Raw genomic sequence first — 17,181 nt, 5'->3', positions numbered from 1 at the left:
AGTACAGTGGATAAAAACTAACCAGAACTATGTCAGTGGACAGAGAAACCATGACCTGATGAAAATCTGAACTCTAAACTTCCTCTGAATTTTCAAATGTCATAAATGTTGCACAAGAAGCACATGATAGAAGCTCAAGTTTAAGAAATATTAGTGACCTTTATGGTCTTTTTTTATCTGGTAAATGAAGAAGAATGAAGGGATCCTGCAACCAGAAGACAAACAGGTCAAAAGTAATTTGTAAATCTTTTACAACAGGGCAAAGATGAACACAAAACCAAAATCACCTCCTGAGCACAAAAGGCACTCTACTCTGAATCAAACAGCTGAGAATGAAGACTCTGCCACCTTTCTGCCATACAGCAGCTTGCTCTGCCTGCTGGCTCTGTGAATACAGCTTCCTACCCAGCATTAGGTGAGTAATAGTTAAGGCAGCCCCAGCCTATCCATGATTTTTCAGAAACCTCCTCACTCTATAACCTCCGTTTGGCAGCACCACACCTAAATATTCTGCTCAAGCCAAAATCAAAAGCTATGGCAACTAAGTATGCAAATAAGAATCACCTAAAAAAATGTTCAACAAGAGCCCAAATTTAAATGAACATTACAACAAACCCCAAACAAAAATGAACGTGCAGTTTCCAGTTTCAAGCTACCTGCCTCAAGGTCGGTATAGCCACAAGCAATAATTAATGTCCATTACATACTACCACTCTAATTATAGTACTATTGTCCAGTAACTAATAAAACAAACAAACAAAAAAATGTTCTTCATATGCTTGTCGCTATTTTAGAATACTTTGAAAAGCTCTCTCAAGGCTGGTAGCTATCAACATACACAGTTTGTAATAATGTTGCCCTCTCCAAATGAAACATTATCTTCCATAAAATGACATCAAAAATCAAAGCCTGAAGGAGGTTCTGCATATGTGTTCACCTGAATACGTAACAAAAAGCCCCAGTCAAAGTACCTCATGGTTTTGATGAAGGAAAAAAATTAACTGGGGAAGACAGGGTGGAAGACAGCAAGCAATGCTGTGTTGTACTATTTCTAAGTAACTTTATGTTTGTATTTTTTAAACCGAACAACACACTGAAGTCAAGTTCACTGTTTCTGCTGTTATTTCTATTCTTTGGGCTTTAGTCTGGATTGCCAAAACAGGCAGATTCACATACAACAGCCATTCTTTTCTATACTAAAATTTTAATTTTGGATCGAGAAGTGCCTTTTGTTTCCAAACACTCTACGAGATCACCACAGGCACAAACTAATCTTCACTTGTTGCATAATCTGCAAGATGCTGGCAATCTGAAAAAAAAAAAAAAAAAAAAAAAAGAGACCCCAACTAATTAATTCACCCAGATGCTGCAGTGCAGATTACCTAGGACCGTCTGGGAGAAAGAATTCTGTGCAGCATAAAGCAGAACAGTGCTAATGAAATGAGTTTGCACTGTGATAGTGTTTGTTTCCTTTTAATTTCCAGCTACTCAGATTAAACAGAAAAAAAACCCAGAGCATCCCATCAAAGTGGGCTAGTTTTTCTGCAAACACCATAGTGGTCTAACTCGGTCTGTGTGTCCTTAAGGGACAGCAGTGGAAGGTTATGGCACAGCCAAGGGCCCGATGTGCATGGCTGTCACCCGGGACGGGGGATCCACATGTTCAAAGCCCACATTGCACCAGAGGGGGAGAAGAGCTGGACTGCTTTCCCATATTCCATATATGTGGTCTCACCACCTGGCTATTCATCATCCCTGCCCAGCTCTTCTCCAAAGTAATTTATTTTTGGAAATGCTTATGCCTTGTTCCAAGGTTGAATGAAGTGAGTTTTGATAAGTTTTTCCTCATTTCTCAGTGATGTTCATTTCCCATCCAAAATAGGCATCCATGAACAGCAAGAGAGGACATTCTATCCCTGTGGCACCTCCAGTCCCCACTATCCACAGCAGTCGTAGCAGCATTCCACAATTTATAAACAGATTAAAAATAGCAAAAAAAGGTACATATTTAAAATAGTTATTATCAAAACAAACAAAAAATTCTCCATTTTGGATTTTCTCTAAAAGCTTATTTGTAGCTGCATCACCTCAGTTGGTCCCTCTTTTTAAGCCCCTTGCAGTTTTTCATCAATATTACACCAGTCTTTCCCTCTGTTTTCAAGTGTCTCCAACCAACATTTAGCTACCCATTGCCACAAATCTCCCCAAAACAGCATGCCAACTATGCAAGACTAAAACAAAATTTCGTTTTTAATTTCCAACTACACTCGCAGAAAAGGGATGTCTCTGAACAGTTTCTGTGCAGTCTTCTAAAGCCAGTATTTTTAATTAAGCTTCCCTGTCTTGCTCGACATTCCATGCCTCCTTTTTGCTCAGCTGAGGTGGGGCGAGAGCAGCTCTCTCTGTAGCTGCTTCAGTAAATGAAAACACTAGACTTTGCAGTATCTGGGTAGGTCAGCACATGGTCAGAAATGAGTTTCACAGCAGGCTGCTTTCCCCACCAGGGGATCTTAATGTGAAGAAGATAGAAAATCCCTACGAAGGGACGCGAATCTTGTGCCGGGGAAGCAAGGGGCTGCACTTGGAAGTGGCTGTCAGTGCAAGCTTCACGCTATTTCCCTATCAAATAATGTCGCATCGCCTCCTACAAACAGCTTTTCCGTAAAGCTTTTAATTTTATCTCCCATATTAGGCATAAATGGGGTTGGCTGTGACTCGGTGAACTGAAAATGTAATGGGCTTGTCTCATCAGTTTATGGCCAAGTTTCATTCAATTATTATTGCAGAAAAGAATAGGACAGAGTTGAATCGAGTTACACTAATAGATAATAAATGTACACATAACTCCAGAGTGCCATTTACTGACTTTAAAGACTACTCCTATAGCAATCAACTTTGTAAGGCTCTTGACAGAATCATAATGGTGATAAAACACATGGAAGCATAAGACTATTTAAACTCTTAACAAAGCCATGATAATACCAACAGTAAATGAGCAACTCCCATAAAATATCATTTAATAATCACACCCTGATAAGATGTAAAGTACATATCGCCATTGTTAAATGAAAAAAACATTAAAGGTTTTTTTCTTTAACACATGTAGCAACCTAACAGGTTTTAATTACCACACCTACTTCAGTGACGAGCTGTTCCACTCAAACACCCAAACATAATATTTACAACGTTGTGTGGTTGTTAAGGATCTTGATGATTGATGGAACCCATTGTGTTGCCATCTTAATAACAACAAATGCAAGTGATTACCAACACAGAAGAGAGAATCTGTGTTTTTATTTTACAACAAAAGGCTGTCCTATAGGGACTTCTTTTTCACCTTAAACTAACAAACCTGTGCACATGTGAATGTACTTTAGAGCTTGGCACAGAGAGTTGAAAACAAAGCCTCTGCTGCTTTAAGGACAATGTATTTTTTTTGTATTAGCTTAAGAGAATGTGAAAGCTGTCAAAGGAGCTGGTACAGTTTTTCACAACCCTGCAGAATTCATGTTGACCACAAGGATATATCTGAAAACTGCATCAGAAAGATAGGACAGATCTTGTTTCCAAAAAAAATAAAAAGAAAGCAATTGAGTCATTGAGTCAAACAGGAATACAATACATTTCCTGGCATTGCTACTGAATATTTATATCCCTGACGAATGAGACTACAAAGTATTTTAACATAAAGCTTTGCCTTGTTAACTGCAAGATATGCCAAAACACCACCTACTGTAAATCACACAGTTTAAGACCAGTATTTCTTGTTTAAACATGCTACTTGTTCAGCAGAATCACTTGTATGAACAAGCATACATTAATGTACACTAACTAGAGCAGTTTCACTATCCATCTGATAAAGTATAATTTAACAACCTCATTATCAGCATTGTAATTTTCAGACTGCTGAAATACCATATTCGTTGCAAATATTATATGGTTGAAGCACTGTAACAACATTGCCCATTTGACACTTCTGTCAGATAAAATGCAGATAGTCATTTGTGCATTGATGAACATGCTTTTAATCCTATAAAGAAACTTTCTCTGTCAAATTATAAGCGTTTCAGCACTTGACTTACGAACACCATAATTAAAATCCTTATGCCTTAAAGAAAAAACAAACTTCATTATAACAACAGCTTTCTTTCACATTTTAATCTTTTTATATTTGGAGTTTGCTTTCATGTGCTGCTATTAGCTATCAGTTCAGCGTGTAATTTCTGGCTGCCAAAACCAAAAAAGAGTATTTCTCTCTATAACCTGGTCAGATCTCAAAGTCTAGGTAAGCACCCAAAGGGAGCAATGTTTATTCAATGCTTCCACAAAGCATTTGCGGGGAAAAAAAAAATTGTTAATTTAACAGGTCAAGGACAACCATCATACAATTCAGTGCTTCCCACTTCTAAGAAGGCCAGAAATACTGTAAATATTTCTGCCAAAATATTTATTTTCCTCCTATAACTGTCAGAACCAAGAGTCTGGGGAGATCCAATTTGGGGAAAAAAAAAAAAAAAGCTGCACTTGTGGAGTGATTCTAATTCAATTTAAATTTCAGGCAGATTTTCTAGAAGGGAAAGAGATTTCTATTTTATCTGAACAAATTAATGCATATCATTCATTCCTTCTTACAGTACCCATCAGCAGAGCAGCAGAGGTTTCAGCTTCCTAAATTCAATGCAATTCAAAATTACACAGAATTTATACTAGAACCACCATAACTGAAAATTATGCAGTTACACATTAGCATCACTTCTCTAATCTCTGTCCCTAAATCCCAGAAAAGAACAATTCATTTACAAGCTAAGCAAGTAATCTTGAATCAAATCCTGAAGCTTGTCAAAAGTACGATCCTCTATACTATTCAATAAGAAACTAATTTCGAAAGAGGCAAGTCTCAAATCAAGTCTTTGCTGCTGAAGTCCAGGTCCCTTTCACACAGCTTTATAATAAATATGTTTTGAAGCGTTACAAACATCTTGAAAAACAAATTAAACGTAATAATGGCTTAAGAAGGTCTCCCTGGTGGTACTCTTCTGATTCTAGAGGGTTATCTGACTTTTTGGCCACTATTGCCAAAACAAAAAAAGTTCCTGAACTCAGCACTACATGAAGCTGAAAAGCTTATTGTGTAAAAGATCAGGAGAAAATACTGTTCTTGCAGATAATTAAGACAACTGAATGGAACCAGAGTACTATTGCTCAGCAGAGAGGTTGAAAATTCACTCCTCAAATATCATCTCTAAAAACATAAGAGATGAATTTTGTTATCCTTCTAAGAAGCCTCTGTAATGCTCGACTGGGATAAAACAGATCATGCTGCCCTCTTGTGCTAGACATGCACAGGAATCAACCCCTTTTTATTCCTGCAAGTGACATGTGAAGAGCGATATATAAAGCATTCACTATGAAATAGAAAATGTCCACATCTTCCTACTTTACAGATACTTTGACATTCATATCATTCCCTCACTGGAATATGGGTAGAAGAGCAAAGGAAGTTTCCAGAGAGCCAAATTCTACACTAAAAAAAAAAAAAAGTTTTATGAACAAATGCAGACAAATCAGACGTAATAAAACCCAAAATACCAACACTTCAACTACCCATCAGGCTTTCACAATAGCTGTGTAAGTGATGCAGTAGAGATACCTGCTGATAACTTTGAATTTCAGTCATAAATAAATGGCAATTTTTTTTTGAATGCTGGGTAAGACAATGCACTCTGGTCACTTAGGATTATCAGCTCAGTAGGGTTAGGCTAAACACTGAAGAAGGAACAAGAGACAGTAATTTATTCATAAGGTTCTTCCAGTGCAAAATATGCAGTAACATTTAACTCTTTTTGACCTAAGTTGAATTGAAAGGTGAAATCTGTATACATACAAATATTTTTGGCTGGAAAGAGAGACAGGAGAGGGATCCTTTTATTTCTTTTCTCTCTCTCCTGTGTAATCCAGGTTCCAAAAATACACTGACATTCTCCTATCATCTGGGTAAAATGCTTGTTACTATTCCCTTTACAACCTTCCCCTCCCTATACATTGCTAATACAATCTCTAAAGAGAGATCTTGGGCTTATGCCCAAACTGATTCACAATGCACTATTTTTTTAGAAATAAGTCATCTTATTTATTCACCAAGACTGATTGGATCTACACTGTTGGGAGCTGACAGACATGTCATGATTCACCACGCATTTCCATTTCCTAATGTCGACTCCCTGATGCTCCTCATTACTCTGCTTTCCCAATAAGAACTACCAAGAGCTTGGGATGTCTGTTTATTTAAGTTACCTACTCAACTCTGGAACACAGATCACCATGTGTTAAAAATACTAGCCATGGCATTTTTTAATTACTGATTATTTTTTGATAAATAAACCAGCAAAATTCAGTTCAGCAACTGCTTCTGCTGAGGTCTTAGAGACCTCACACTAACACTGAGAACATGCTGGATGCTGACATTGCAATATCAGCTTTGCTAATAAGGTTCTAACAGTTTGGCTTAGCTATTACAATCACAACCCTAGAAAAAAATCACATTTAATAATTTCTATTTATTTTTAGTATGTCTTTCATAGGCATATTAAAAAAGGGGGAAAAAAATACATCCCACCTCAATGCAAGAAATAACATGTGAAGTTCTAAAAGATAAATAAACAGTAAAAAACCCATGTAAATCAGATAATGAAATAAGGATATTACAAACAGATTTCAGAACTGCTAAATGCTGCAACTCTGAACAAGAACATTGTCTCATGTGTCTTCTTTTTTCTTCTCTTTTTTCCTTTTTGAAAAAATGCAGAGATTAGAACAGCAGTACTTTTGCATGCCACCCTGACCAAAAGAAAGATGAAGGGAAAGAAACACATGCATCCTGAAGTTAATCCTCTATTATAAAATATCTGTTGATTAACAGAAACACACATCAATTCACAACAGTGTGTGAATACCAGTGACAGGCAGATTTAAAGAATTAGAAATTAGATTGCTAATTAGAGCTTCACAGTGTTACAAAGCAAACTGGTGTTAACTCTACATTGTTGCTGATGTTTTCTCTCTAGTTGTCAGTTTGTTATTATGAGCCAGATTTATGGGCATTCTTACAAGATCACTATGTATTCCCTCAAAAATAAAGTTACTGCATTTGCTGCGCACACATACACGAGAGAGAAGAGGAAAACCCCTGACACATCACCACTAGGATTTCTTCTCATGCATGTGCTCATTATTAGCTCACCACTAACCCATTTCCTGAGCTTCCCTTCTAATCCTTTGCAGTGGCCTTGAATTTACATTTCCACACACTTACAGTAAAAGAAAGCCGTGTAACACAGCCCTAACCTTTTGCAGTTGTAGAGATGTTCTTTAAGATTACATTGTACACACTTCATTCATCATATCATGGGCATGAACCTTTTCTCCACATGAGTATTTATTTCCTGAAAATATTACTACTTTCTCTGAAACACTAAAGCCATCCCTATATATCCTTACAATTAAATGCTTCCTGGTGCTATGAGAACAAGCCCATGTCTAATTTTTTTTTCCAAGGGAGTGAAGACCATCAGGTTCCGGTTTTCTCATGTAAAAGAGAAACCTTTGGCTAGTCAAGCAGTACCACCCACTTCCCCACTCTCTTCACTCTGCTCCAGCTTCTCTTGCCTTTCTTTGGAAGAACATAAGGATCTGGATCACAGTTTTACAAAACGCATTCATACACATTCAGCATATGAGAGCCTCCCTATTGGAGACTTCCCCTATGTGAAACTGCATCGGAAAATACAGGTGCAAATACAGGTGGAAATACAGCAGTGCAAATACAGGTCAAGGTACAGCACCTAAGCTACAGCTAATTCATTGTTCTGTAAGTTGCATTTAAAGACAGTAAGATGAACCATCACACAGCAGTCTTGAGTTTGTTGAAAAGGACTACACTGTTAAATCCGAAGTGTTTAAGTCAAAATTTAGAGAGCCTAAGTAAAATAAGCAAAAGAACCCAACAGAAGTGCAAAAATACCATCAAATTTTAATTGTCCAGAAATGGCACAATTTGTGCAATCAAGGAAATATATTAAATATTGAGGTTTTGGTTTTTTTTTACAGTAAGCTTACCTACAGGATTTCTGTCAAAAAACAAGACAGGAGCTTTCAAAATGGATTGAAACATTTTGTTGTGCAAATTCTGACCAGAATTGACAAGAACTTGAAACACCAGAAGACTTCTTATTATGCCAAATAGTATTGTAGCCACTGTTAAACCTGAAATAAAAAAAAAAAAACAAACACAAAACATGAATAAAGCCACCAAAAAGATACGGATCTTTCAGAAGAAAAAAAAGTTAAAAATAAAATTGCACTAAAACCAAATTCTCTGGACTTCTGCATATAGCAAGAATCCAAACTTAAGCCTAGGGGGACTTCTTTAACTGAGTGCAGAACACAGATACATTTGTCACTAGCTTCAGTTATTATCACAGAATCAATTTAATCCATTTCTCTTTTCCTGTTTGAAAGAACTGGTACTTCATAGAAATGTAGGAAATGCCTGTTAAACCATGAGATAAATGCGTATTGAAACTTTCTGCATAACAGCGTTCCTAAAAAATTCATTTCGCAGTGCCATGTATAATTGTGGCTTGCACAGGTCACTGTGAAGATTCAACACTTGCCAGCAGGTATTAAACAAGTAATATATACATGGCTATTTAGACACAACCTTGAGTTACTCCCAATCAGCCCAAACCACTCATGCCATTCTTCCCCTCGTAAAACACACCAAATAATTTAAATGATGTGTCTTTCACACTATCTAAGATGCATTCCTTATGCCACATGAAGAAACAGTCCTTCTAGGAAACTGGTGTGCAGACTCTTCGTTTCTCTTCTGGGCACAACTCTGCTTACAAGGCAAGGGTGCTACAGGGCAAAAAACTGAAATAAATAGTGAGATTGCTGTTGCTCTGTTTGCTGTGCATAATCTCCAATGTGGCTGCCCAAATTCCCTGTCAATAACAGTGAACAGTGAAAATCTAAACCTTACATTTAGCAGAGCATCCAGGCTCCATGTGATCTGCTTCAGAAAAATCAGCATAGCGACCTCAGGTCTTGAGGACATGCTGAAGTTAGACCCCAACTATCAACAGAAAACCTTGCCTGTTCTCAAGGAAGGTTAAAATAATACACAATTCAAGAACAGCTATAGTAACAGTGGGAAAGTGGGAGGTTTTAAATTATGTGACATGGTTAAGCTATCCATTCTGCGTCCTCCCAGGGAGCAAAAAACAGTATCATCACAATTTCATTTGTCTGCTTGCAGTTTATTACTCACATTCTGTGAGGTGCTGTTTTTAAGAAAAAAAGATGATGACTATCTTGAGAGTGTATTCCAGGCCAGGTAGCAGAAAATACGTTTTCCAAGAGTAGCTGTACAAACCCAAAGAGGAAAGCTGGGTCATGCAAAAAGGGAGCAGGAGAGGCATGAAGCAGGAGGCTGCGGCACAGCCCATTCCTAAGAGCAGTCTGTGGAGCAACACAAGGAGAGGGAGCACATCCTGGAAACCCCACATTTCTGTACAGCTGTACTCAGGCCTGGAAGCTGTTGGTACAACCCTCCCAGAACAAAGCACCTGAGCAGACCTAATGGCTGGGAAGAAGAAGAAACAAGACATGCTTCCAAATCCTTCACTTGGTCTGTCTCTTTGCTTTCCCTGAGCTCAGAACCTCAGTATGAGAGAGACAAGGGCTCTTTGCATGCTCACCCTATAGAAGAGGTGTGGAATTGGTACCTCAGTTCTGGCCAGCAGTGTTCCCTATTAACAGCAATTTTACTCTTCAAAAGCTTTGTTTCACAGAAACAACAAGGACTAAGAAGGAACTACTACAGTAGGTTTGTTTTTTCAAACATTGAGAATCAGAAAAAAAAAGTTAAATTGTTTTGTACTGTTTAAGAGATTATAGAACAAGGTAAGTTGGATTATTATGTATTTCATGTAAAATGTACTACCATTTTATAACTTTGTCAACTTCACTTACAATTTTGTGTAGGTAAATCAATGCTGTCTGTTCAACCATTGCAAATATCTCACTAAGTCATCTAAACGTTTCAATAGCTTTTGTTGTTCTGCTATCTAGAGCAAAATATTCCTCAAAGGACAAAATTTTCACTAATGTGGTTTAGGTTATCTGGTCAGAGAAAGTGAAATTTGCCACATTTAATCATACTGTGCAGTCCACTGGAACACTTCATGAAATAAGACATTACACAGAGAAAATAAGAGCCAAGTTCATCTGGCTCCTAAATTGTTCCTTTCCAGGTCAAACACAATGTTTTCTGTCAGCCACTTAGATCATGTGGATTCCAGAAAACAAACTAAACAAAAAATCCTGCACCTATTCTCTCACCCATGGAGATGTTTCTGAATACATTCAATACATATTCTTCTGGCATTCCACCTGTTTTCTCACACCAATCATTTACATCTCCATGCAGAAATTACCATGCCATACAAAACTGTGCATCACTAGGAGTGTTAAATAGCAAAATCTGAGAGCATGCACATGATTCTTCTGTGGCAATTTTTACTACATCTCAGAGCAGTTTTTCAAGATGTTTGGATGCCAGAATGCAAGGATCAACGCCCTTTTCTGAATATTCAGAAGCATAATGCTACCTATTGAAATATATTTAAATGTTTTTTAACAACCTGCTTTGCATACCCATCTAGGTTACCTTTTAAAAGCTTGTTCTTTTGCTACAGCACTTCAGAAGAAATGTGGCCATGCCAAGTTTTAGAACAGCACAGAACAAAGATCCATTTCTAATCCCTCTTGCCATACATATAATGACTGAAGATTTAGCTCAATGACTTACTAATATATAGACAATAACCACAACCTTAATGTGACTGACTTTTCAGATACTCAATTCCTGATTTACTTTCCAAAATCCAGGCAAAGCAATTAAAGACACTGCATTCAACCTATTTCTTTTGTCAAATTTATTTTATTTATTGCAATCTATTTAATCAGAAAGCAAGAATCAGGCTTCTAATCTGTTAAGACATTGCTTACTGCTAGAAATCACATTTCACCACACATTGCTTTGCACCTCTCAAAACTTTCTATCAGATAATAAATAGTTCTTAGACACACACAGACACACACACGTGCATGTGCAATTACCTGCATAAATTCCCAAATAGAAGTTAAGGTCTAGACAGTCAGGCTTATTTGTTCCATTATTTCCATTTGTTGTGAGATTCAACTTTTTTTGATGATTTGCCCTGTGGAAATGCACACAGAAGATAACCATCATCAAATAAGCACATTTAGCTCTTTCTAGATTCAACTTTTTAGCTGAAATCTTTAGTCCAAAAGATCTCATGTATCAATGCTGTCATGCATCACAACATGAATAGATGCAATTACAGTCTACACTTAGCATAAGGTTTAAATTTTTTTCCCCTAAAAAAGAAGTGAAAATGAGAGGAAGATCTGAACTATTCTAGAGCAGGTTCCATTCCCTTTCAACAAAATAACAGCACTTGACTGAAAAGGCAGAAACAACCAGTCACTTATTATCACCAACTTACCAGTAAGAAAGCCACCAGTCCTGGACCACATAGGCCACCTTGAGCAAAAGAAGCAAATACAAGAATCATCTTACAAAATTAAAAAAAAAAATAAAATTAGAAAATTAAATTTCCTTGCTATTCTTTCAAGCTCTCTGGGAAAACATCACATATTCAGAAAAGTATGCCATCCAGTCTTTCAAGACCAGCAGCAATTTGCCAAGCACATTAGAAGGTGCTCTACAAAGAAAAAATTACCTTAAATTACCTTACATGTTAGCGAACTAAAGGAAAGCAATACACTTTAGCAAACAAAATATAGTAGCTCTTCCTAATGTATGTTAATTGAACATTAAAGAACTCATTTTCTCAGTTCCTAAATTTGCTACAAGAGATATTCCAAAATGCTTTTTTGATTAACAAACTTTCTGATGTTACCAGTCCAGAAATTTGTGTTTACAGGAGATAATTACCAGAAACAGGGTTGAAGGAGGATGAGAGAGGAGAGGGAGGGAAACACTCCTTCTGCCACCTTCCTTCTATGACAAAAGGTGATGACAAACATGTAACGAGGTTATTATCTCAAAATACACTTCTGTTCATGTGAATTTGAAGTTGTGGGCAGTCTACTACAGAGATCTGATCTTGCTTAGCTATCTTTCCAACAGACTCAATTCAAGGACAAGCAAGAAGTAAGATGTTAAAATATATAGACTATTTTTTACAGCCAAGAAGAATAATTTCCATGAAATGAATTTGAGCTTTCCCAGCAAGAAACAGAGAAAAAGGTAATAAGGTGACCTGACTCTGCTTCCTCAGCTCACCATTGCTTTCAGTAAGTTTGTAAATAACTTTCCTTGTTTAAAAAATCTTTTGCATACCTACTACAGTCTGCATCACACAAAATATTTGCCTATGCTCTTCCTCACTTTCTTATTCTGCTAAACAGTGACCCTCCACCTAAACTTTTCACATAATCTGCACTTACCAACAGGTGAGCTGTTCTTTGAACACTTCTGTCAAGCTCTGTCCTCCTACACCCAGTACATCTCTTTACCCTCCTCATCTGGAAAGATTCTGACTGTTTAGGTTTGTTCAACACCTGTACACCTTATGATTTTCTTCTCTTTCTAAACAAAGTACACTGGCTTATAATTTTTGTGTCATGTTGTCATAAAAAATATTTTAGTGTCATCAAAACAATTATTTTATTTTAACAATTATTAAAATTGTTGGAATAAAGATCAGTGCAAGACCTCTCAATGCTGTACCAAAAATTCCATGCTGACACTTGGGTACACTACAAAATTATTAAAGAACACCCAAACATTTTAGATTAAACATTACAGCAACAAGTATGTACTGTATTAAAAAAAAAACAAGAGAGTGGAAAAAACCTCACAAACCCAAAACACATTCAATATTATTTGTGGCTTCCAACAACTCACCTGTGCCAAAATATTAAATAACAAGAGTATAAAAATCACAAAGTAGTTTGCTCCTGCAGTGAAGTATTTTCTGTAAACTTTAAAGTTTATTTTTCCCTCATGGCGACTCTCCTCTGGCACTGCAGCCAGTGCATTTTCACCCTGAAAGAAAGTTCACAGAATAAATCCCATCAACCTCGTAGTTACAGATTCAGACTAAGGCACTTGAAAGTCATGGTTCAGAATTAGGAAACAATTAAACAAGGAGATAAAGTGATTATGCATATAAAAACTTTAAATATTGAACTATAGCTATGACAAAAAAAAAATTAGTCTCAGTGCACTAATACTGAAAAGTCTACTCTGCAAAGCAACACTTCAAGGCCTTTATTTGGCATTGGCTCACCAAATATAATACAACTTCATATATAGCCAGAAAAATTTACTCTGACCATTATCCAGGTTCTTCTTTTCCTATAAGCTACATTCACTCATAACAGCTCCAGAAATTAAAGCCTTTACTTGGGAAAGATTCTGTTTTCAGAATTATCAAATGCAAATGCGAGCAACCTTTCCTATCCAGAAAAGCATTTAAATTAAATACTCTTCTATAAGTATGTACCAAAATCAACCAACATATACCCAAGACTTACAAATTATCCATAAAGTTCTAATCATCTCTTTGTAAATACCAGCAAAGCATCTGTTAATAGGGAAAACAAGTAAAATGACAAATGGAAAGTCATAGTAAGCAAACAATGGATGGGGGACACTAAAAAACAGAGAAGGAAAAAATGATACAGGCATAAAGAAGGCTACAGAACTATACAAATTAAAATCAGGATTTTTAATTTTTACAGTATATACAATATAAAAACTAGTGTCAGTTTAGTGGACATGTAACAGTTGATTTTATTGCCACAAGACATGGCTGTACAAGAGCAGTGGAATCAAGAGACCTGACAGATGTGAAAAGAGAAATCCAACCTACTAATCCATAAAAGGTGGGAAGCCTATCTTTGCTTTTTGTTTCTCCAGACACCCCCCCTTCCCACTTCTCCCCATCCCAATCCAACAGTCTCAATGCTGCTAAGAAGTTTGGTACACCTCCATAAATTTAAGAGACTTTAAGACTGGAATTGCCACTGGGGCATTAATAATGTAAGTCTACTGCTTTGGAGCATAAAACCATCCTTCAAAAAGGCATTTAAAAGTCCATAGCTTTTTTTTTTTTTCTTTTTTAAATCTCACTGCTTTTCATCATAGAGAAGAAATAGAGATAATATATACCTACAGCATAGAGGTGACAATCATCAGGGACATACAGGGATTGCTTGTCCCATGGATGCAGTGCTAGCACAAGCCTAGCAGGGTTACAGGGAGCCTGCACTGTTTGATGTGAATGCAAACACACCAGCAGAAGGCAAGCTCTGGTACAGAAACTTTAAGGTTGCTTTTGCACTTGGCAGACCAAGAGATAAGGAGGCACCTGAAGTCACGCTGGTACCATACAAAGTCTGTTTTCACCAACAAAAGGGTTGGAGAGAGCAAGGCCGTGGTGTCCCAGGATTACCCCCGCAGGGCCAGCTCAAGATCATGTGGGTATGCTTGTGGGTATGTCGATGCCAGCCATGCAAACACAGACTTTGCATAAAGCCACAGCTCCTACATACACTTCCCAGAGCTCAGGACTTCAGGGAAAGTGCTCATTTCAGTTCAACACTGCACAAGCATAATGAACCCACCCAATACAGTGGGACTGGCCCTTTACAGCACTGCTGTCAGAGGACAGGCTGAAAGAAGCACAGTGTGGTGGCTCTGGACTCATACAAGGAATGCTCCCAATACCCAGAAGAGATGATGCTGAACTGCTGCTGGGTCTGAACAGCAAAACGCTGAGCTGTGAGCTGCCAGCCAAGCACAGCTGGGCAGGTCCCTCACAGGCGAGCTCTTACCTGATAATGTAATTCAGTAATCCCTGAAATCCCAATGCTGCAGGGAAACCCGTATCAAAATTTAAGTTAAAAACCAGCCAGACAAGAATCAAGACACTTCTATCCTCTGAGCACTCACAGATGGTTGTTCCACGGCTCCATCTTTCTGTGAGTGGGCGGCTGAATCCTGGGACAAGACAGAGGACTCCGAGAAGGTTCGGTTCCGGGCAGACTTCAGGTTGGGGGTTCCTGGAACTGACAGCTGTTCTACCACCTCCTCATCTTTTTTCAAAAGGGAAGCAAAGTCGATGCCAGATCTCAGGAACTCTGCATAGGTACCTTTCCCCACCATTTTACCCTACAAACAATATAAATTTTTAGTACCTTCATTATACACTTTCCATAAAGGACAATTTTTCTTACCTGTCCCTGCTACCTCTGGGGTTCTGCAGTTGCTGGGCACACATCCCACTGCAGTAACTGAGCTGAAGCGTCTACGAGTTCCCTACTTAGAGGAGCAGAAACAAGCTCTTTAAGCTCTGACCAGTCACCTTGCAGCAGCTAACAGGGCCAACAAACAAACAGGAAGAGAACAGCCCCAGTTACAGCCAGGGGAGAATCACCTCCCAGGAGAAGCTCTGCCTCCCTGGAGAAGCCAAGCCATGCAGCTTTAGGACGATGTGTTAAAACCACATACACAACCATCAGTCTTTCTATATTGCTCCATCCCAGGGGTAAACACCAGCTCCATTTTCTGATCCTCACAGAACCTTACAAGGAGCAACACTGACCATGTCCACGTTTCTTTCAGCTCTACCATAAACCCATTTCTCAAGAGCTACTGAAAATTTTAAAGCAATCTGAATGGAAAGAAAAAGAGGGACAGTGCCCTTTTTTGCACCATTGCAATGCATCAAAAGTAATTTCAAATATTTCCCTACCCAGCCTTAAAAAAAATACAGGAAAAAAAAGCCCCATCTGCAGTCCTTGCATTTCCCTTCTGCCTCTGAGTATCTGGTACAACGAAGATGGGAAGGAACCAGTTGTACTCAAGGCATGCTCATTCTCAAAGGCATCTGAGACTATTTCTCAGCCTTAATTTAAAAATGGATTTGTTGCAAAATTAACACAGTTCTTTATTCACACAGAAGCGTAAGGAACAAGAACAAAATCAACTTATTAATAACTGTAAAACTTAAAACCCATCTGTAGACAGAAAATATATTTACAAACTAAAAATTAAAACCTTTTTTTTTTCCCCTTTCTTAGATTAAAAAGGATAATAAAAAGTATAAGTACAGACATTGAAATCACTTACATCCTTTAAAATTAGAATCTGATTTGCAGCACGGAGATATTGCAACTGGTGAGTGACCAAAACAGAAATCTTCTGATGTAAGGCCTGACAAATACATCTGCAAAGAGATTGAAAAATTAATCAAAATTAAATGTCCTAAAAGATTTTAGTTATTTCTGGAAAACTTCTTCTACTCAATTACTCATTTTTTAAAATAAGAAGATGACTGTGCTCACTAGATTTACAAAAGCTATATAAAACCATAACAAAACATGTTCCTTATTTAATTTCTGAAGTTTTCAAGGTAGGGAAAAGATATATAATTATTTCTGGTCTGGAAAAAAAGAGGAGGCAAAATGACATTTCATTAAAGTTGTCTTAAACATTCTTGCAACAAATGTACATGTCATAAACTGAATTAGAAAGAGAATATTTTTAAAAAATTATTCTAAAGGAAAGAGAAAAAAGGGCAAGATACTGTGGCAAATTTTCAAGAAATACAGCCAGTAAAAGTAACTTTTTGAGAGAAGCTTTCAGATCAGCTGTAATACTGAGCCACAGAGACTTTTCTGGACTATTAAACAGTACTACTGATTTAAGAAAAAAAAAAAAAAACAACAAAACATTCCAAAATAGTCCATAAGTGCTTATTTTTCCAAATGGTTTATTAAGGCTTAGTATCATCATCTATCTACTTTTAGAAGTAGTGCTCTGTATAACTGAAGAACAACAACCAGGTGAAAAGCCCAATTCTACGTGAATCACGATCTGATAATGTCTCCCCTTCTCACTGATGATACAGAGAACTCAAGGAAAGCCTTCTCAGCAGGGGATGTAACTGGTCCAAGAGTTCAAATATCTGCTGGAGCCAGCCCAGCACTGCAACAACCTTTTTACCTGCCTTTTATAACCCATGCAGTTCACCTTCCCTGGGACTGTCCTCTACTCTT

The 17,181-nt window shown here is 37.5% G+C and overlaps 1 protein-coding gene across 3 annotated transcripts in view; it reads right to left on the bottom strand.

The window, feature by feature from the left end:
• The window catches only part of ABCC4 (ATP binding cassette subfamily C member 4), a 136,275-nt gene that overhangs the window by 76,470 nt on the left and 42,624 nt on the right, over positions 1 to 17,181 (bottom strand). For 2 of the 3 annotated variants that reach the window (XM_053936292.1, XM_053936293.1), the window contains exons 14-19: positions 16,253 to 16,349; positions 15,074 to 15,292; positions 13,022 to 13,162; positions 11,595 to 11,632; positions 11,185 to 11,285; positions 8,116 to 8,262 (exon numbers count right to left, since the gene is read on the bottom strand). In XM_053936292.1, the coding sequence (XP_053792267.1) occupies positions 8,116 to 8,262; positions 11,185 to 11,285; positions 11,595 to 11,632; positions 13,022 to 13,162; positions 15,074 to 15,292; positions 16,253 to 16,349 (743 nt within the window). The remainder of the gene's footprint in view (positions 1 to 8,115; positions 8,263 to 11,184; positions 11,286 to 11,594; positions 11,633 to 13,021; positions 13,163 to 15,073; positions 15,293 to 16,252; positions 16,350 to 17,181) is intronic. The other variant, XM_053936294.1, reaches the window with a different exon arrangement.

The sequence above is a fragment of the Vidua chalybeata genome, chromosome 2 (assembly GCF_026979565.1).
Source record: "Vidua chalybeata isolate OUT-0048 chromosome 2, bVidCha1 merged haplotype, whole genome shotgun sequence".
NCBI classification, from domain to species: domain Eukaryota; kingdom Metazoa; phylum Chordata; class Aves; order Passeriformes; family Viduidae; genus Vidua; species Vidua chalybeata.
This window is presented reverse-complemented; position numbering and strand designations above follow the sequence as displayed.